Source organism: Gadus chalcogrammus, chromosome 16 (genome assembly GCF_026213295.1).
Source record: "Gadus chalcogrammus isolate NIFS_2021 chromosome 16, NIFS_Gcha_1.0, whole genome shotgun sequence".
NCBI classification, from domain to species: domain Eukaryota; kingdom Metazoa; phylum Chordata; class Actinopteri; order Gadiformes; family Gadidae; genus Gadus; species Gadus chalcogrammus.
In genome coordinates, this window is record NC_079427.1 from 35,547,996 (window position 1) to 35,570,555 (window position 22,560).

Here is a 22,560-nt window from a genome sequence, read left to right on the forward strand (position 1 = left end):
AATGAAGCACATGTTGGAACTAGCAATGTCTCCTCTCTTGCAGTGCCAGAATCTCAACCTAAGACTGTCACAATGATGTATCAAATGTCAGACTGCTTCATTCTTTCAGTTTTAACTTGACTATACAAGACATAATAGATTTTCCTAATAATCAACATATACCGAACCAAACCGAAAACCGTGACCACGAAACCGTGAACCGAACCGAACCGTGGATTTTGTGAACCGTTCCACCCCTAGTTAATACAGTTTAACCTGTAGTATAAACAGTCTATGTAAGTCAGTTTAATCATATGATATAGTCTATGTAAAGTCAGTTTAACCTGTAAAATGTACAGTTAATGTTAAGTCAGTTTAACCTGGTAAAAATCGAAGTCTATGTGAGTCAGTTTAACCTCCTGTTGAATTTCCTTTTAGGTTGGCCATTGTTTAGTGAAGGATACTTTTTGACCAAACGATGGTTCAATAGAACGTAGCACTGTCTCCTGGCAGATACACCTGGTATATACAGTGCTAGAGACAGGACTCATACCAGGCTTTAATTCCCCGTGCACATCGCTGTTATCACTTCTAACCTCTAGCCAGCTTCCGTTCATCTACTGCTAATGGGAACACTGTAGTGTGTGCGCTAACGTTATGAAGTTACAACGTTCAACGTTCAACTGAGAAACATTGCAAAAATCCGACCCATGTTATCTGCAGCAGATGCAGAGTCACTGATTCACGCATTTATATCATCAAGACTGGATTATTGTAATTCATTGTTCTCGGGTCTACCTAACTCTAACACGAGAAGTCTACAGCTTGTACAGAATGCTGCAGCTATTGACTAGAACGAGAAAGTTTGATCACATCACTCCTATTCTCGCCTCTTTGCACTGGCAACCAATAACTTCCAGATTGGATTTTAAGGTGCTACTGCTAACCTATAAAGCCTTGCATGGATGACCTGAAGGACCTCTTCATTCCTTATAGTCCTTCACGGCCCCTCCAGTTTTCGGGAGCTGGCCTTCTTTCACTACCAAAGGTTAAAAAGAAATCGGCTGGACAGAGAGTGTTTGCCTATCGAGCCCCCTTCCTATGGAAAAGTCTGCCACCTGTGGTCAGGGAAGCTGACTCTGTGCAGCTATTCAAAGCAAAGCTTAAAATGCACCTCTACAGCCTTGCATTTGAAACATAGGGGTGCGAAAACGATACAGATGCGATATGATGACCGCTGTGTGTTTGTTCGTGCTTTTGTTAATGCAGTTACTAAATTAGAAGCAGTATACATTTCCACGATGTACTTCTTCCCTTTAATTCCCTATTCTGTCTGTCCTAGCGTGTTGCAGTAACTGTGACTGGATGCTTGGACGCTTCTCATGGTTAACCAGCCAGCAGCACCCCATCATCAATTGGGCCTTGCATGGATTACGGGTGTCGATGCACTTTACACAACCTGACCGTTCGTGTTGTGTTAGTGCTGAATACGTGGACAAGTTGGATGACAAGCTCCGGGAGTCTTCGTCGCTGAATATCATGCAACCAAAGAAAAACCGGCAGAACGTGGACGAGATGGAGGATTTAAGGAAATCTCTTAGCTTGTGGCAAAACAACAAACACAACTACTTGGACTAATGGAGGAAGTGCGGCAGCTCAAGGTAATAATAAAGGAGAAGGATATGAAAATGAATAAACTGGAGCGACGAGTCGATGACTTGGAGCAATATTCAAGAATAAATGACTTGATAATAAGTGGACTAGTGACAAAGCATCAAACCTATGCCCGAGTGACAGGTGTCACACACTTCCTCGGAAAGACAACACCAAACCGATCATCATAATACGCTTTGTTAACAGAAAAGCCAAAGCCGAACTACTGAGCCAGGCCAGGAAGCTGCGGGGGACAAATGTGTTCCTAAATGACCACCTAACAAACTAAAATGCGGATACTGCAAGGCAGGCACGTATCCTAAAAAAAACAAAATAAGATACAAGCTACGTGGACAATGAACTATAAAGTGTGGATAAAGATGAATGGATCTCCCGAAGAAGCTAATGGTAAAGGAGCGCAAAGACCTTGACAAATACTGATGAACAGACAATGAATGACATGAGAGGACCAGATATGGATTACTCCCTACCATTTATAGACATACATGATGATGACTTTGGAGAAACAGGACCATTGGAACATACGGGCAGCAGCCTCAATAGCACGCTAGTGGTGCCGAGATGATGCCTCATGAAACGTCAAAGCCTCGCAGCCAGATGAACCATCAAAGTGGTTCGACCTCGAAGCTTCAAATGAGTACGCTAGGGACACCTAGTGGTGAATGAAATTATGATGAAAGAAAGAGTTTCCTGTGATGATGTGATGTTTGCTTCGTACAAAATCAAAACGTTTAAGAATTAGTCATTTCAGTGATACGTGTGAGTGTGCCGTTCATAAATATCTCCCGAGCTCATGGTAGAGAAAAAATCATTTGACAAAGATTTTAAGTCATCCCGGGCAAAATAGATTGTCTTATAACTACAGTAGCCTACTAATAATTGTAATAATAGAACTGCATGATGACTGAGAATGAGTGTGATTAATTACATAGCCATAAAAGTGATCTTGGAACTGGGTAGGGTCTTCTTTTTGTAAAAATGTGCCTATTGTGAACCCATAACGCGGAACAGCCCGAGATGAAGCCTCGAACGTCACACGCTACGTCATTTCGCCTATGTGAATCCTACTCGATACGGAGCTTCGCTGGGGGAGGAGCCGAGGTACTCGACACACGCCCCGCCCCGATGCCTCGACGCAAACCATAACATCACTACCGCACGCCAGGACGACGCACGCCGACACGGCACGCACCACAAGAACGGCCTCACCGACGGGAGTGACCTCCCCCTCCAGGGACGGACCGGCCCGGCCGGAGAGACAATTCCCCTGGACACCACCGTGGCTCACGGAGTCACACGTATGATTTTTGGTTTTCCCGCGTTGGGCACCGACCCCGCAGGTTTTTCCCCTTTATTTAATGAATAAACGCCCTACCAGGCTTTGAACGACTTGGCGTGTGTTGATTTTGGCGTGAGAGAGAGACATTCCTGGGGCCAGGTCGCAACGTATGGTGGAGAATGCAGGCAATCCGACCAAGCTACAGAACACTCACGCTTACCAACCCGCCCGCCCATGCAGAATCCGGATGGGGCCGCCGCCCAGCGTCAACAGCGGGACCAAGACCTGGCCGCCGCCACGCAGAGGGACACCGCAGAGAGCCACGTCCTCCTCCGGGAGGCGGTACTACGCCTCACACAACAGGCAGTGGGTGAGGCCCCGACCTCCGCCCCGACCAGCCGCCTCACCAAGCTCGGTCCGGACGACGACGTGGAGGCCTACTTGGAGGTCTTTGAGAGGACAGCACGTCAAGAGAGCTGGCCGGAGGACCAGTGGGCCCACATCCTGTCCCCCTTCCTCACCGGACCCGCACAGCAGGCCAGCCAAGATCTGGTGCCGGAGCGCGCCAGCCAGTAACCGGCCCTGAGAAATGCGATATTGGCCTACTATTGACAAAGCCTCGCCGCCAGGGCCCAACGCTTCCACGAATGGCGATTTGACTGCCGGGGCGCCGTGCGGACGCAAATCTCCCAACACCGGAGGCTGATCCGCAGATGGCTCGCGGACGGGGAGGGACCCAGCCTCCTGGACAGGGTACTGATAGACAATACCATCCGTCAACTCCCTGCCGAAGCCCGGAGAACCCTCGCCAACAACCACCCCGACACGATAGATGAGCTCGTCCGGCAACCGGAAAACTGGCAGGTGGCCCAACAATTGAGTCGGAGCATCCGGAACCCCTCGCGGCCCACCGAGATCGGCGAGGACCAAGTCCCGCGCCCCGAATACCCCCACCGGGATCGCCGACCATCTCCCAGGAGCCCTGAGAGGACAGAAGGTGCTTCGGTTGCGGTCGTACTGGACACCTAGCCCGACAGTGTCCCGGGAACCGGGACGTTTCCATGCCGTCGGCCTTCGCCGACCAGGGACTGTCAGGGCCGTGTCTCCTGACCACATGTTGGGCGCACCAGAAGCCCGGGTCCCAACCCTCCCAGTGCGGGTAGGGAGTCAGGACACGCAGGCCCTCCTGGACACCGGCAGTGTGGTGGCCCTCCTGCGCCCAGACCTAGATGGAAGGCGGCGAGGGGAACCCATAGAGGTCGCGTGTGTGCACGGGGACACACGCACATGAGACCTGCCACGTAGTAGTGCGGACCCCCCGAGGGATGTACACGGCACGGGCCGGGATCGTACCCCACCTCCCCGTGCCCCTATTAATTGGGAGGGACTGCCCCATATTCTACAGACATATTCTACATCGGGCTGCCGACCTCTGCGGGGCCCGCCACGACGACACGGTCGAACCGGCAGACCCGCCTATGGTGCTAGGGTGGCCCACTCAGCCCCATCGGAATCGTCCACCGAGGACGACGGACCCGAGGGAGATGGCCCCACCTTACCGGGCACCCCAGGCCACTCGACAGGGGGAACCTCCCAAGTGGAACCCACGGAACCCCCCCCGGACACTCCGGACACCCTGACGGCCACCGAACCGACCGGCCCACCAGGAGAAGCCGAGACCTCGCCTCTCACTGAGTTCTCGGATTTCCTTCCGACAGGGAGGGAAGGACCGGATCGACCCGGACAGTTTGCCAGTGCCCAGCTGCAGGATGACGCCTTGAAGCACGCCTGGAGTCACCTCCTAATATCATAATATCATATAATACATAGAAATCTGTATCATTTAATACATATTATCACGGCCAAAAGCTGTGTGCGCCTCCAGACGATATTATTAATCACAAACGACTTTGTCGGGTTCTGCGATGTCTCTGGTTCTTCCACTTTCACATCAACCTGAAGTCGACTGAACCGCGCGCTGCCTGCTGCCGGCTGCCCGCTGCCGGGCGATGGTGCCTCGCGGCAACCGGCGGCAAGTCGCAGTTCATGTACTTCAGCGAGTCAAAGCCAAAGTTCCTTTCCCCAATTCCTTCTCAACCATGGCTGAGATAACCCCCAATACGAGTCTCGTTGTAGAAATACCAGAGACGAGAGTCCGACGTGTTATGCGCCATATAACACCAAAAGCAGAACGTTTATCCAAATAATAAGGAAGTGTACAACACTTGCGTTACAGTCCTGGAGCTCTATATCTAAATAATATCATATAATACATAGAAATCTATATCATTTAATACATATTATCACGGCCAAAAGCTGTGTGCGCCTCCAGACGATATTATGAATCACAAACGACTTTGTCGGGTTCTGCAACGTCTCTGGTTCTTCCACTTTCACATCAACCTGAAGTCGACTGAACCGCGCGCTGCCTGCTGCCGGCTGCCCGCTGCCGGGCGATGGTGCCTCGCGGCAACCGGCGGCATGTCGCAGTTCATGTACTTCAGCGAGTCAAAGCCAAAGTTCCTTTCCCCCAATTCCTTCTCAACCATGGCTCAGATAACCCCCACAACAGTCTCGTTGTGGAAATACAAGACACGTCAAAGAACCGGCAAGAAACACTTGCGTTACAGTGTGTGTATACACTAGGGGTGAAACGGATCAGTGTGTCCACGGTTCGGTTCAGATAACCGTTTTGGGCCTCGGGTTCGGATACGGTTCGGATTAGGATCATGTCCGTGGTAGTAAAAAGGCGGACTTTTTTTTGACGGAGGGTTTGGGGGAGAAACACAAAAATGAATGAGACCCACAGGCTATTTGCAATGTGTTAATTGACTGCAATCAGATAACTTGCAAGGCTTGTTTGTGCAATAAATGTTCCCCTAAATGCATTTGAAAACATGGTGCACTGAGTGTAACATGTAAGGGATAACGGCCGACGAGGTTTAGAACTCTGGCGACGAGCGCAGCATGAAGCCAGAGTTGCCTCTACCTGTCCATTATTTCCATCGAACCGGTCGACCTCGAAGGCCGTTATCCCGCTTATCACCCGTTTGTATTTATCTCCCGTATATTTAGAATATAATTGTATCAATTATATATATAGGAATCGTGCGCTTGAACTTCAGAAAACAACCTATTACAGCTACCTCATTGGCTCGGGCAGCACTGGAGAGAATGCATTCCGCTGGGTCCTAAACACCCTTTTGTATCGGACGTAGGCTACAGTAGGCAAAATACGCTACATAAGGCAATGCCTTCATTAAACCGAAATCCTCGGATCTCCAGAATGCTCCGAACTGTGGTAAACGAACCGAACGGATTCGGATACAATTCGAATCCGCTGCAGGCCTAGTATACACACACACACTAGGGCTGTCACTTTTTATTCGAAGTTCGAATATTCGTTCGAAGGTGGGGTGAAAAGTTCGAATTCGAAGTGTAATTCTCCATTCGAACTGTAAAAATGCGCTATAAAGAAGAGAGCGGCGAGTGGCTTTTCCTCAATAAAGCGGCCCTCCTGGATCCCCGCTTCTCCCGGTTAGTCCACCTTTCCCCTGCACAGAAACATCTCGTGACTGAAAGCCTCTCACACGAGCTCATTGAAACGGAGACCTACACTGATCGCACACGACAGGGAGAAAAGTCCGCTGCTGCGCTGGGCGCGATGGGCAGCCTGTTTGGGGACTTATACAGCACGGCTGACAGAAGCAGCTGCAGCGGTAACGGAGAGCTGCGAGACTACTTGTAATTTTCTTTCCGTAAGGAATAAAAAGAGCAGCATGCCGTGTTGGAGGTCGGCCTCACAGATTGTTCGTTTATATAGGCTGTGTGTGCCATGGACGACATGCGCTCCGCATATCGCGCTCCGAGCAGTTATTGTTAATGCGTAAAAGACAGCCGCACTTGTGTGTCGGAGCTTCCTCTTGTTGTGTTTACAAATGTGTTATCAAAGATGTGTTTTTATCCTGTGCTGTTATGAATTCAGTAGGAATACGTGATTTCCACAAGAAATAAAAAGAAACACGACAACAGTCTTTTTTTTTAATAGTTCTATGGGGGGGGGGCGGGGGTCGAATGTATTCGAATTAATTATGGACATTCGAAATTCGTTCGAATTTCATTTTTGGAAAAAGTGACAGCCCACACACACACACACACACACACACACACACACACACACACACACACACACACACACACACACACACACACACACACACACACACACACACACACACACACACACACACACACACACACACACACACGGCGCTCGCACGGTCGAGTCTCATTGGCGGGCCAACGTCTCTGGGCGGGCCAGGCAGAGTAAGGGGAGGAGCTGAGATTCCTGATGACGTCATGAATACAGACATTCCAAATCAGCGCGCTTGAGCCTTCGTTTTTTCAAAGGCGAGCAGACCAGCTAGTGCTCGTTTTACACCAAACGCAAGTTTTAGCCACTGGGGGACCATAGGCAGGCTAGGGGAACTCATATTTATGTTAGAAAACCTCATAAATTTAGATTTTCATGTCATGGGACCTTTAAGAAAGCCATGGACACGGACGGGAAGAACTGGGACCAGCTCCTGCCCCATGTCCTGTTCGCAGTCCGGGAAGTGCCCCAAGCCTCCACGGGTTTCTCCCCCTTCGAGCTGTTATACGGGAGAAGACCAAGGGGACTCCTTGACCTCGCCAAGGAAGCGTGGGAGAGTCGGACATCCCCCCCATCGCACTATGGTGGACCACGGGGAGCAGGTGAGGGACCGCATGGCAAAGGTCTGGCCCATCGTCAGGAACCATCTCAGACAGGCCCAGCTAGCCCAAGCCCGGGTCTACAACCAGGGAGCCCAGCTGCGCATATTCCGGCCCGGCGACCTGGTTCTGGGACTCATAACGACGACGGAGTGCAAGTTCTTAGCAAAAGTGGCAGGGGCCCTACGAGGTGGTCGACCGGGTTGGGGAGGTGAACTACAGGGTGCGGCAACCTGGGAGACGCAAGCCCACCCAGCTTTACCACGTCAACCTCCTGAAACAGTGGCGAACTGGAGCGGACCCACTGGCACGGCAACCCTGGTCCTGGACGCCCGATGCGACCCACCAGTATTTCCCATGGGAGATTACCTCAGCCCAGCCCAGAAACAAGACCTTCACTTCACGCAATACTAAAAACAAAAGATGTACTCAATGCAAAGTCATTACACATGTTGTACTGTTCCTTAATATTACATGACATACTGTGTGGAAATATGGGGAAACACGTACAAAACCGTTACAAACCCTATTTTTATTTTACAAAAGAGGGCAATCAGAATCATTAACAGAACAGAATATATTGAACCAGCCAATACATTATTTATAAACTCAAACGCACTTAAATTTAGAGACTAAGTGGAGTTCAAAACAATGCAAATAATGTATAAAGTTAAAAACAGGATACCGTATTTTCCGGACTATACGTCGCTCCCGAGTATTAGTCGCATCAGTCAAAAAATGCTCCATGACGAGGAAAAAAACATATATACGTCGCATCGGTGTATAAGTCGCATTTATTTTTAAACATTTAAACAAGAACGTTTAGTCTGGAGAGACTGAATAAAATTGCAATAGCAATATAGGTGTGTCGGTCCCACTCGTAGTTCTGAGAGTATACCGAATTTAGTGACACCGGGATTCCACCGGACGCGTATGCGCCGCGGTCCTAAACCTGAGCGCACGATCGGGAGGTGGAAGTTGCGCTTTAGACACAAGTCCAGCGGAGGGCTCCAGTTTTCGCCGGCCAAGTCATGCGCTGTGATATGTGTGACAGCTATGTTGCACAACATTGCAGCTAAGGCTGGGGTAGCTTTGGTTGAACCGGAGGACATTGAGGACGATGACGACGAGAATATAATTTATTCGGTGGTGCAGTAGGCTTGCAGCGTTCAGTTGTAGGCCTAATGAATGACGGTGCCATCTTGCGGCCGAAGATTATGTACGCACAATTTTGGCATATAAGTCGCTTCGAAATATAAGTCGCAGGGCAAGCCAAACTACAAAAAAACCGCGACTTATAGTCCGGAAAATACGGTAGTTCCAGACTGTATCCAGAAATTGTTTCAGATTAGACAGAGCAAGTATGAACTAAGGGGAATGTGCATGTTTACAAAGATAAAAATAAGAACAAATGTAAAAAAAAGATGTATATCGGTAAAAGGAGTAAACATGTGGAATGCCTTGGATGAAGAAATTTAAATGTGTAACACGGTAAAAAGAATACTGAAAAAGAAGATGCTTAACAAGTATAAAGAGATGAATGTCACTGAATATGAATTGTGGAATTATCTTTTTTTTTTGTGTTTTTACTTATAAAATAAACTCAACTCAACAAAAATTGAATAGGTTTTGCCTGTATGTATGTATGTCAATCACGGTTCCCACTGCACTCCCTGCCATGCCATCCCTGGAAGGAGGGATCCCCCACTCTGCGTTTCTTCCCAAGATTTTTTCCTTGCTGATTAAAGGTCCCATGGCATGCTACTTTATGGATGCTTTCATATAGATATTAGTGGGCCCCTAACACAGTATTTGAAGACACAGCCACTACGAGCCAGTCGCACATTGAGCTTTCCCCAAACGTGACGTTTCTGTGTCTGTAGCTTTAATGCAAATGAGGAGGAGAAAGGCGGGTCAAGGAGGAGGGTGTGGGTGTGGCCCTGAGCAGCTTGTGGCCACGGTACCATGCGCTCTGTTTACAGTGGATGTATCGCAATGGCGAGGTGCACACAGCCTTTGGCCGTGTTCTGAAAATATTCCAGAACACTTCGGGTGCTCCAGCGGGAGTCCTGCAGCTCTATATCTAAATAATATCATATTATACATAGATATCTATATCATATAATATATATTATCACGGCCAAAAGCTGTGTGCGCCTCCGGATGATATTATGAATCTCAAACGACTGCGTCGGGTTCTCCGACGTCTCTGGTTCTTCCACGTCCACATTAATCTGTAGTAGACTGAACCACTACATGGAGAAGAAAGGGATTGTTGCCTGCGATTGACTCACGCTGGAGCCTCGCTGCCGAGGGACCACTGCCTGGGCACCGGGCAGCGCTTAGGGCACCACCGCCTCCGGCAGCGGGCAGCGCCGAGGCGGTGGTCCCTCAACAGCGGGCAGCGGGAAGCGGAGACGTAGTTGGAGAAAATAGCGGGCAACAATCCCTTTTTCCTCCATGTCGTGGGTCATGTACTTCAGGGAGTCAAAGCCAAAGTTCCTTTCCCCTAATTCCTTCTCAACCATGGCCGAGATAACCCCCACTACGAGTCTTGTTGTAAAAATACCAGAGAAGAGAGTCTGACGTGTTATGCGCCATAACACCAACAGCAGAACGGTTATCAAAATAACAAAGAAGTGTGCAACACTTGAACCGCGTGCTGCCCACTGCCGGCTGACGCCTGCTGGCTGACCGCTGCACGCTGCCGGGTGGTGGTGCTTTGCAGCAGTGGTGCCTCGCGGTGGCCAGCGGGGCTCCGGAGGGAGAAAATCGCGGGCAACAATCCCTTTCTACTCCATGTTGTAGTTCATGTAATTCAGGGAGTCAAAGCCAAAGTTCCTTTCCCCACAATTCCTTCTCAACCATGACTGAGTTAGCCCCAACTACAGTCATGTTGTGGAAATACCAGAGACGTCAAAGAACCGATGAGTTATTCGCCATAACACCAACAACAGCAGAATGGTTAACCAAATAACAAAGAATGGACAACACTTGTGTTACAGTGCGTGTAATCTCACACACACACACACACACACACACACACACACACACACACACACACACACACACACACACACACACACACACACACACACACACACACACACACACACACACACACACACACACACACACACACCTCATTGTCGGGCCAAATTCTCTGGGCTGGCAAGGCACAGGAAGGGGAGGTTGGCATCTCCCCTTATGACGACATAAAGGGAAATTCCAAAACGGAACGTCTGAGCTTCGTTTTTTCAAAGGCAGAGCAGAATGCCTAGCGCTCGTTTTACACCCAACACAATTTCTAGCTACTAGGGGAGAATATTTAGCCTAGGGGAACTCATATTAATGTTAGAAATCCTCAGAAAGTGAAATTTTCATGCGATGGGATCTTTAAGGGAGTTTTTTCTTGCCCTTGGTGGGACTTGGGTCAGGGGGGGCTCATAAAATATATATGCGGTCATGCATATTTGGCCTGTTAAGCCCTTTGAGACTGTAATGGTGATTAGGGCTATACAAATAAAATGTATTTGAATTAGGGCTGGGCGATATCACCAAAATATCATATCCCGATATAGATCATTCATATCCCGATAACGATATAGCACATTTTCTGTAAATTCAATGAATAAATACCGTATTTTCCGCACTATAAGGCGCACCGGAGTGCCGCAGCAGCTAAATTGAATGATGTGTAAATATATAAGCCGCACTGGACTGTAAACCGCAGGTGTTTTAATGTTTAATTACCATTAGGCCTTGCCCAAATGCCATTCTTCAGGCTTCGAATACTCCGAGCGAATATTCAAATACTTGTTCCAGAAAAAAACACCATCAAGACAACCTTAATAATCCCTATATACTCCCTGGAACCAATTTTGTATCTGCATATTTTGTTGAAGATTTAATAGCTTTTGAAGGTTAATTAGTAGGCCTAAGTAGGTTGAAGTTCCTTAGTTTTTACCCGTGAAAAAGAACAGCTGTTGTTCCGTTCCAAATCAGCTGTCCTCTGCCGCACCGTTATATAAGCCGCAGAATCAAAAAAAAAAAAAAAAAAAGCACGTCTTATAGTCCGAAAATTACTGTAGTTTATATAAAGTGACCACATGGAAAGGCCTATTTCGTAGCCCCTCTTTTAGGTACGAGCTCACTTTGTCTTGGCTGGTCGTGGGAGTCCTTCTCCTATTCAGAATTGTCACGTTCACTCTCCCCCATGTTTGTTTGTGTTGCGTTCATGTACCGTGTGGAAGAATGTAAAGCGTCGTCCAAATGACGTAAAATATTACTGTAAAGAGTGTGATTTACGACAAGACGATATAAACGAGAGGATAATATGAAACGATAGACATTTTTATATCATCACACGATATATATCGTCATATCGCCCAGCCCTAATTTGAATTGAACGTACTAAAAGTTATTATTAGAATGATTGTTTTGAGCACTGGGCCATTCCACCACTGTATTCCCCACATAACCTCATCTACTGCTGTTTGAGTAGTAGACTCAACTGGTTGTAAGTAAGCAGGTTAATGTCAACTTATTTTACTTGCAGCGATTTCGTTAGAAAGAAATGACAAAACATATATAGATATTTTCACTGGCAATGATGCTGAAGACAACTCCCAGGATCCCCGGTACTTCAGGACGTCCTCAAACAACGTATTTTGTTATTGTTTTGATTGAGTAACATTGAGCAATATTTTTGCCTCTAGTGGCAATATTACTTTAATATGATGTTAATGTAATGTTATGTGATGTGAAGGTTAATCTGACGGTGAATGAGATGTTAAGGTGTTGAAAATCTGATGGTTGATGTGATGTTAATGTGATGGTATTTCTATCCTAATGGGAGGTTAATCTGTGTGTGAGGTGCAGTACCTTCTCCCTACCTGCTGGAGGAGCTGGAGGTGCTCTGACTGCAGGCCGCAACCTGCTCTCTGGAAGGCAGCAGGAAGCCAGCTAGGTTCAGCACGTCTCTGATCATCTGACCTTTTATGGTCACATCAAGAGCTGTGTTGGAGTGGAGGCTAAACACATCGGAACACAAGTTAATACACACAGATCTGCTGAATACTCACTACATACACGGGACCACAGGAATAGTTTAACCACCATGGGGATGATAAGACCACAGGACTAGTTTAACTACCATGGGGAAGAAGACCATAGGACTAGTTTAACTACCATGGGGATGATTATGCAACAGGACTAGTGTAACTACCATGGGGATGATTAGACCAAGGGACTAGTTTAACTACCATGGGAATGATTACGAGCCTAGTCCACAGGACTAGGCTCTCCCGGTAGAGGCAGGTTGGTTAGTCCTCTAACCCAGATCAATGAACGGTTGATGTGTTCATGGTCAACTGTAGCTCTGCCGTTTTGAGACTAGAGTTTCCGGGCACGTGTTGCGCGTGCGTTCAACCTCTGGTTGTTATTAAACCCATAGCTATGTGGAAACCCCATTCGATAATGTAACAAATTTCTGAGCGCATAATACAATAACATTTCACCTATAATGTTACAACGTATAACATTTGGTTCACCTATTGGGTAATGAAGCAAGCATAATAATTTCCTCCTTATGTTATAAAGCAAGCATACAAATTTTCTACTTATAAGACGTTTTCACACCTGTCCTCTGCATTTTTGCCACATTTGTATATCAGGAGATTCGACCCTGAGGATAATTCCTACCTGATGCTTTATATGCGGACATCGATGTTGTTTAGACATCAGTAGAATCAACGGGGGGGTTTGGGGGTTGGGCTTGGATTAGGCGGGATACGATGTAGGGTCTAAATTTGCAAGAGGCGGGATAAGTGTGGCCACTGTCGCTGTAGTTTGTTTTGGTTTGACCACAAACAAAATTTAGGCAGATTGGAGAACTCATCAAGATCATCACCACAAAATCCGAAGCATTGATCGATGAAAGATTGGCTTATGAAAGACAAATAGAAGAAACGACGAAGAAGAAAGTCGTCGCGAACGACATTACCGGAGAAAGAGAGCGTATTTTTTCACATATAACAAACGCTTGGACAAATGTAGTTGATTTCCGTGTTTAACTGAGAAAATGGAGTGGAAGGACAGGACCCTATAATGTTCAGCTGACTGTTGTCAATGATAATAAGAAAAACATTTCCTATACGCGTGCAGCTGTGAACTCTTTTAGCATTCACCACGAATGACTCTTAAAAGCAGTGCCAACATTTAAATATTTTTTAACCATCAGCGAATAAAAGGTAACAGGCTGATTATCATTTTGGGGGCCATTAAATGACCAGCAGAAGCGTCATAAACACGGCCACTCAAGTGGTGTGAGAAATCGACTTATCTTCTCCTAATTCACATATAAGGTAATTTACATTTCCTATGGAGAAAATACTACCTCAGGGGTAGTATTATTCAGGAGATTTTCAGGGTACAAATGTCAGAATGTGTTGTTTACACATACGGCCCATCAGGAGAATATCAGGACTTAAGACATGTGTCTGAAAGCAGCTAGTGTGTGATCATTAGATTAAATTATAAATGACTCAATTAATGGGTTACAGGGGTAATTATTCAATGGAAAGTGTAGTATACTATGCATGCAAATCAATTATTCAATAGCTTTCACTGTTATTCTGGGATCAAAGTGCATGGACATTTTAAATGTTAGTTGAAATTAATAATAGGGCTGGCCCGAATGTAATTTTTTAGGCTTCGAATACTCGTTGGTTTTTCCGAGGGAATATCCGAATACTCGTTCCAGAAAAACACACCATCAAAAACAACATTAATAATCCCTATATACTCCCTGGAACCGATTTTGACAGTATCTGCATATTTTATTGAAGATTTAATAGCTATTGAACGTTAATTAGTAGGCCTAAGTAGGTTGAAGTTCCTTAGTTTTTCCCCGTGAAAGCGAACAGCTGTTGTTCCGTTCCAAATCAGCTGTCCTCTGCCATCTCAGCCCTTACGGGAGCTTTTTGAATTCATCCTGGAACGTGAATCTTTTCAGGGAATTTGTACAATAAATCCAGAACAAATACCGAATATTGATTGTCTTATGCGTCCATATTATATCCATTATATTGACCGGGTATTCCCAAGACTCTCACGCTCTGCAGAAAGCCAGTCACAGTTGATTGGCGCAGCGCTGTACAGCGAACGTAAACAAACAACTAAGCTAAGGTTAGCATTTCGCTAAGTATTACTTTTCCTCCCGAGATCCCGCTAATGTTGTGTTATAAAGTAAAGGGAAACAAGATATCTATTCTTCCTCCACCTCTCTCGCTTCTCTGCTTGGTGTCGCTGACGCTTATAGTTTGCCTCCCTCGCTCTGGTAACGTTGCGTACGTGGAAAAAAAACAACGAAGCTCCGAATACTGATTTAAGCTTCGAAAACTAATTTTCCGAACGAGTATTCGAATATTCGAATAATTCGGGCCAGCCCTAGAAAATAATAATAACAAACAACTGAAAATTGAGTTCATTTACAGAAGCGCCTTAGTGAAATAAACTAAGTGTAACAACAGCAAACGCAGCAACCTACCTAACTATAGTGAAATAAAGCACAGGCTTGTGTGGGGGAGAGGGATAAGGGGGGATTTGAGGGCAAAATTGCGGACTGAAAATTGTCTACTTCACGTGAGAGTTTAATATGTTTATTTTATTATTATTTTTACCAGAAGGATACTTCATTGAGATTAAACATCTCTTCTAGTGACCTGGCCTACACCAGTGGTTCCCCCCTGGGGGATGCCAGAGAGCCAAGGGGGGGATGAAGCCTCTGACGGCTAGAAGCAAATTGACGCCCGAGGAGTGCCGCAATTTCAGAATGTAGCAAATGCAGCAGCAGTGCGCCCGTGCCTGACTTTATAACAGCTCATCCGAGCTTGAAAGAAATATTTAGATCTCACGGGCCCCGCGATTGAAAATAGACCTAGTAGTCACGGCCCCCGTCGTTACCATGACGAACTTGGAAAAAACAAACCAGACTCGATAACAAAAACATATGGAATAATGTCAGCTGACAGTATATCAAAGCAGGTTTTGGAGAGGTTTCTTCCAGGATCAAACGAAAAGGGCCTACATTACGCTATGGAGGGATACTCAAAACTTTAAAATACATACAGAAGGTAACAAGCTTGAATTCAGTGGAGGTGTTGCTGCGCTGTCTCCACAGAGACAACGCAGCGATATCATCATGAGTAGTTCTAACTGGAGAGAAAGTGAAACCGCGAGCTGCTGATCATATGAGAGATGATGCAGTCTCATTAAACAAAGACGTTGAAAGATGGTGCGATCAACGAGAGAGACGCAGAGGAACTGTCCTTAGGAGGCTTTTTTCAGGTTAAAATAACAAGTGGTCATCAAAATAAAGAATATGTTGGCATTTTTGCAATTGTAAATAGTTAATCGCGTTTGTAGCCTACACTCAGACGTGAAATTATTCTTAAGGAGTAAGCAAATTATTCTAAAGAGGTCTAGACTCCGTGCGCAACCTAGCATGGGTAGCCCGCCCATTCTGCCTGCGATTTCAGTTCGCCCTGCAGAAGGGTCTGGAAAAGAGCAATACATTTCTTTCTGCTTCCGATACGTTTTTGCGGGAGCCAATCACCAAGCTGGCTTTTCCACTTGGCGTGCTATTGGCTGTTATAACCAATGACAGTTTGAAGTTTGAGCAACATAGTGTAAGGCATTACGGGAGGCTCAAGGAGTAGAGTAAAATTACATTTTAGCAACACAGTGTGGTCTTGTGGTAGACTCTATAGACATAATTCACCATACAGTGTTATTGACATGTTTCATTCTGTATTATAGGGACACCGTATCTTTAAGATCACGTGACTTACGTTTTTTATATGATCAAATGAACAACCTGCCATTGTGTTGTAGACCTGAGAAATTGTCACTTCACTTTTTTTATCGCAATTTCTACAGTCTATAGACAGAACATCTTTCCTGGGAGAGTTTTTGTCGACGGCGGGGCCATTAAAACAGTCGGAAGGGTGGAGGGCTGGGATATGAATATCACAAGACATTGCGGGATGCACTGTCATCTATGGATAAATATCCATACAGATATATATATCTATAGATGTAGATATATAGATATAGATACATATCTATACACACAGACCTGGGAGAGATGTTGACCTCCAACACCCAGGGTTTCAGCTTGTCGTCCAGCATGATGTCAAACCCAAACAGCTCGTGACAGCTGTATGGGGAGCGCACGTGCATCTTCAGCAGACTGTTGATGTAGGGGTCTGACCTGCAAACACACACACACATTTAGAGACTAGTAGAAGGGAGGAAACTAGTAGAGGGTGAAGAGACGAGCAGAGGGGAAGGAGACTAGTAGAGGGGAAGGAGACTAGTAGAGGGGAAGGAGACTAGTAGAGGGGAAGGAGACTAGTAGAGGGGAGGAGACTAGCAGAGGGAAAGGAAACTAGCAGAGGGGAGGAGACTAGCAGAGGGGAACGAAACTAGTAGAGGAGACTAGTGGAGGACACTAGTGGAGAAGACTAGTGGAGGACACTAGTAGAGAAGGCTAGGGGAGGAGACCAAGGGAGGGGGCGGAGACAGGTGTCGGACTCACGCAATAATGGTCTTGATGACCATGTCTTTGATCTTGTCCCAGATCAGAGTAGTGTTGATCCCTTTAGCACCAAGGTACTGCCACAGCGCCTGTAGAGCCCTAGAGAGAGAGAGAGAGAGAGAGAGAGAGAGAGAGAGAGAGAGAGAGAGAGAGAGAGAGAGAGAGAGAGAGAGCTGTTCTTAATACCGTAGGTTTGCAAAATTGACCGTTGCTTAGCATAATTGACCGCTGTCAAGGAAAGTAGATTTTTTTTGCCTCTGAATCACGTCTTTCGTAGCACTCCACAAGTAGTCTGGTAACTTATCCACCCCAGTGTAATCAAGACCCCTCCGGTTCGCCCTTATTATCCCAATACTGACAATACTGCCGTTCTAAAAATTATCTCTTACATATAGTATACATATATAGTATAGATATATAGTTTAGATACACTGCCTCCCTTCAGAGTTCGGTAGATATACAAAGTATTTATATTGATATAGTCGAAGTAGAAAAAATTAAATGCAAGCGCTACTCGTTAGGCAATGCCCTGACACTCAATCTAGATCAGCTAAATAGAACGGTAAACTGAAGTGAGGGTTCATGACCAGGGAGTGCGTGTCCTATTTTCATTGTTAATAAGCAGAGTGGTGTGACAGAAAGTGGCCCATCTGACCACAAATCTGAGGGGCTCCTCATCTCATAAATACGTGTATAGATATACTTTACCCAGCCTTCACAGCAATGTAGACATTCATATGTTAGATGTGTTAATATCTAGACATAGATCACCATTTGTGTCCCTTGCAGGCCTTGTTGTCGCTGTTGGTCTGGTACTCAGTGTTCTTCTTGTTCACACTGTAGTTGGTCAGGTGCATGAACTTATTACCCAGACTCCTCATGGAGGAGGAGTACCTACACACACACACACACACACACACACACACACACACACACACACACACACACACACACACACACACACACACACACACACACACACACACACACACACACACACACACACACACACACCTTGTTAGGGCCAGCTGGATGGATGGTTGGGGGAGGTCATTGTCGGATGGCGGAAGGGCTGGGGTAGAGGGATGGTGGGAGGGTGTTGGGTAGAGGGTGGGAGGGTAGGGAGTTGGGGGTTAGTAAGGTGGGGTTAATAGGGTGGTCTAAGAGGATAAAGGGTGGGGTTAGTAGGGTGGTCTAGGGCAGGGTTATTCAACTAAAATTCAAATAGGTCCAGTTAGAGAAAATGTCCTCAAGCAAAGGTCCGGAACATCATAATGTCTAACTTGCGTTATGATTCAGTGTGATATATATTGAAGTTGCCTAGTAGTTGTATCAATGTCTGCATGTCATCAACAACTGACTGTCAGATCAATATAGGAAGAACAATTCAAAAACATTTAGACAATATTCATTGTCACTTTTATACAATTATACAGATAATAATACATAACTGAAGATATGTATTATTTAAGTAGGTTCAACTGACTCAACTGAAACTAATTACTTCAAAGGAAAAGGGCTGCATTTAAAATCTAAATGGTGAAAATAAATATAATAATAATCTTAATAAAGTATAAAATATATTCTTCATCTTTGAAAAATAAAATAAAGCATAGCAGCAGCTTGAGTTTCCCCTTTTTCTTTGTGAATGTTTTAACATTCTCAACCAATTTCAAAAACATATCTCAACAATTGAACAGTTTTAGCTTCTCTTTCTTTCCCTCTTTTATCCAACTCCCCCACTTTCTGTTGTTCAGTTAGAGAACTGAGCTCTAGCTTGTCCTGCCAGGAGTTTAAATCTAGGCTAGAATGATGTCAGGGCCATTGTCATGCACATCTGCAGGTGCTCATTGGTGAGCCTGGATCGATATTTACTTTTAATTATGTTCATTGCAGAGAAAACTGCCTCGCAGCTGTATGTGGAGCCAAACATGGTCTATGTGTACAGGGCTACTTTCCTCAGACCCGGGAAAGTTGTCTCAGAGACCATTTGGAGACAGAAAGTGGCGGCGTCAGTTATTCCAAACTGCTCTTTCAGCGCCGCATCTGCTTGGAGATCAATCAGTTGCATCTGGAGAGGCCCAGCATTTTCCCATTTGAAGGGTTGTGTGACTTATTTTGAGAACCAACTGACATCTGTGATTAGAAATGGGTTCTGAATGAACAAGGTGAGCTGCTGTCCAAAGCGGAAGCTGTAAAAACGTTTGGAGTTTTACAATCAGCTTATCGACTAAGTCACTAAAAGAAGACACATCTCTCTGTCCCTGAACCTGTTCCTGCACTGCTGGGAAGAGTGCACATTCTCGCTGCAGGTGTTCCTCGAACACCTCGAGTTTCCTCTGAAAGGAGCGGACAGCTGTCATCAGTTCACAAATTGTATTGTCCTTGCCCTGTAGCTTCAAATTAAGTTCATTAGGGTGTGAAGTGATATCAACCAAAAAGGCCACATTATCCATCCTTTTCTCATCTTTTAAAAAGAGAGAAAACTCTGACCTTCTGACTTCTCAGCTCTTCCAAGAAAGATGCTACTTCCCCCTCATGGACCAAAAGCGCTCTAACACCCTGCCTTTGCTAAGCCATCTCACGTTGTTGTGCAGCAACAGATCATCAGCGTTTGCATCAAATGCTCTGAGGAATTCCCTAAGCATGCAATGCTGATAGGAAGAGGATGCCCTGAGAAAATGTATCATCTTCATCATTGTGTTCATCATTTCAGCATGGTCATTTGACAGGGTGGAGCACAGGAAAGATTGATGCATTATACAGTGGTAAGAGATGAGCTCAGGATTGTCCCCTGTCATTCTTGCCACAGCTCCTTTCTCTCTCCCTATCATTGCATGGGCTCCATCTGTGGTTATTGAAACGACTTGTTTGGCTCTAATCCTCGCTTTGTTAACATCTCCTTAAAGGCCAGGTAGATGTCCTCTCCTCTTGTACGGGTCTTAAGGTGAGTTACAGCTAACACATCTTCACAGAACTCTTTATTTTCTTGGTTGAAGAACCTTACATAAATTAACAGCTGAGCATTGTAAGAAACATCAGTGGACTCATCTAGAGCTAAGCCTACACATGGTACCTTATGAATGGCTTCATCCAGCTTGGCTAGCACATCCTGGGTTAACATTTAACTTTTCTTTGTGGTTGATGATGCTGACATGGGTATTTGCTTTATTTAGTTATAAATCTCTTCTCTCTGTTTCCCCTCAAGTAAGGTTTCAGCCGCTGCACTCATGCACTCCTTGACCACCCCTGCATCAGTAAATGGCTTTTTGTGTTCCAAAATCCAAGTGACTCTGAGGGAACATTCATTAGCACGTTGTTGGGCAGTGAATGAATGGGTCAGGATCCGGGTGGATTGTACATATTCGGCTCTGAGACATATTTTCTGTGACCGCCGTTCAGACTTGAGTGGGTATGTTTGGTGAAAAACGTTGTGCTTTGGCTCATATTGGCGTTTCACATTGGCACTTTTTATGAGTGTTTTTGTTTTTCCAGTGGGAAGAATGAACATGACAATCAGTCTGTCCTTTCTGGGTTGAAAGCTGTTTTCGATGTCCACTTTTCTCTTCTTAGAGAGCGCCATGTGTAGTTCTTTTTCTGTCTCCGGCTCACTCTGTCTGTCTCTTTTCTGTCTCGCTGTATTACTCAATCTTCCGCTGTATTATTGACTCGTCTCCCGCTGTCTTTCTAACTCTTCTCCCGCTGCATTACTCACTCTTCTCCTGCTGTATTACTCACTCTTCTCCCGCTGTATTACTGACTCTTCTCCCGCTGTCTTTCTCACTCTTCTCCCACTGTCTTTCTCACTCTTCTCCCGCTGTCTTATCTACCTTACTCACTCTTATCTGACTTCTTTCTCTGTAATTCTCGCACTTCTCTCCGTCATCTCTCGCATGATCGCTCACTGTCTCACTGTCTGTGAGCCAGGCAGCATGCGCCGGGAATGCACAGATTAAATTGGCTGGTCACCGCTTGGTATTGGAACACCACCATGCAGGACCGTAAGGCTCTGCAGAGAGTGGTGCGTTCAGCTCAGCGTACCATATGGGGGGCAACTCCCTAATCTAGGAGACATTTATATCAAGGGGCAGGACCACCAGCATACTGAAAGACCCTAGCCATCCAGGCTACGGACTATTCTCTCTGCTATGCTCAGGGACAGACACCGCTCACTGGCAGCAAAGACTAATAGACTCAGGGGCCACTCACACTAGGGCCGCGGCCCCGTGCCCGAGCTCATTTGCATACTAAAGTCTATAACGTTTGGCTAGTGTGACCACGCCATCCGTATTCCAGCACGGAACAGTCCCTTGGCCACGGCATACTTGGGAGAGGTGTGCCGTGGCCAAAGTACAGATGCTGATGAGATGACAAGCGGATACGCAACGTGAGCTGGATGACGTAGGCCTTGCGTGACCCTTCTGTCTTTATAGGTCCATGCCCTTCTTCCCCACAACAATCATTTTAAACAATGGCGGCAAGCGGTTCACGAGTGGGTTTACGTTGGTGCGATAGTGAAGTCGAGTGTTTACTTGAAATTTGGGCCGACGACAGCATTCAAGATGTTGTTCTCCATTGTTGTTATGGCGGCAAGGACGCTTGGTGATGACGTATTTATCGTATTACGATGTGATGACGTACGGCCTTTGGGAGCAGTGTGACCACGGGCCAGCGGGGGGAGTGGGGAGGGGGGGAATCGTGCTGAATCTTCCTCCAGCACGGAACAGGCAAGCTTGCCTAGTGTGAGTGCGTCCTCAGGAAGAGTTTCTAACCCCAAACTGTCAGGTATCTCAATGGCACTGATTAAGCCCTTTTGAGCAACTGCACTTATATATTTATGTAAGTAACCCCCTTTATTCCTATGTGCAATAACCCATCTTGAATGTATTTACTGTTTTGTTATGTTTGTTATGTGTCTATTTAGCATGGAGCCAACTGTGAACATTTCACTGCAATGTATTGTGTATGTGACAAATAAAATCGGAATCTGAATCTGGTTGGTCTAGGAGGATAGAGGATGGGGTTAGGAAGGTGAGGTTAGTCGTAGGGGAAAGTATGGAGTAGGGTTGGTCTAGGAGGTAAAGGGTGGGGTGAGGAGGATGGGGTTATCCTACTTGCAGCTGGCGAAGCGGACAAGGCCATCCGAGAAGATGTAGATGCGCAGCGGGTCGTAGGAGGTGACGTAGACGTAGATCCTCAGGTCAAACTTGTTCCCGCTGATGAGGTAGGGCTTGTGGAGGTACCTGCAGGCAGTCAGCACAAATGTATGTTAAAT

At 46.1% G+C, this 22,560-nt stretch overlaps 1 protein-coding gene across 1 annotated transcript in view; it reads right to left on the bottom strand.

Annotated features, from left to right (window-relative positions):
* The window catches only part of ttll4 (tubulin tyrosine ligase-like family, member 4), a 49,175-nt gene that overhangs the window by 13,668 nt on the left and 12,947 nt on the right, over positions 1-22,560 (bottom strand). Inside the window, exons 7-11 of the mRNA XM_056610893.1 lie at positions 22,400-22,528; positions 18,057-18,179; positions 17,286-17,384; positions 16,824-16,958; positions 12,580-12,717 (exon numbers count right to left, since the gene is read on the bottom strand). Of these exons, the coding sequence (XP_056466868.1) occupies positions 12,580-12,717; positions 16,824-16,958; positions 17,286-17,384; positions 18,057-18,179; positions 22,400-22,528 (624 nt within the window). The remainder of the gene's footprint in view (positions 1-12,579; positions 12,718-16,823; positions 16,959-17,285; positions 17,385-18,056; positions 18,180-22,399; positions 22,529-22,560) is intronic.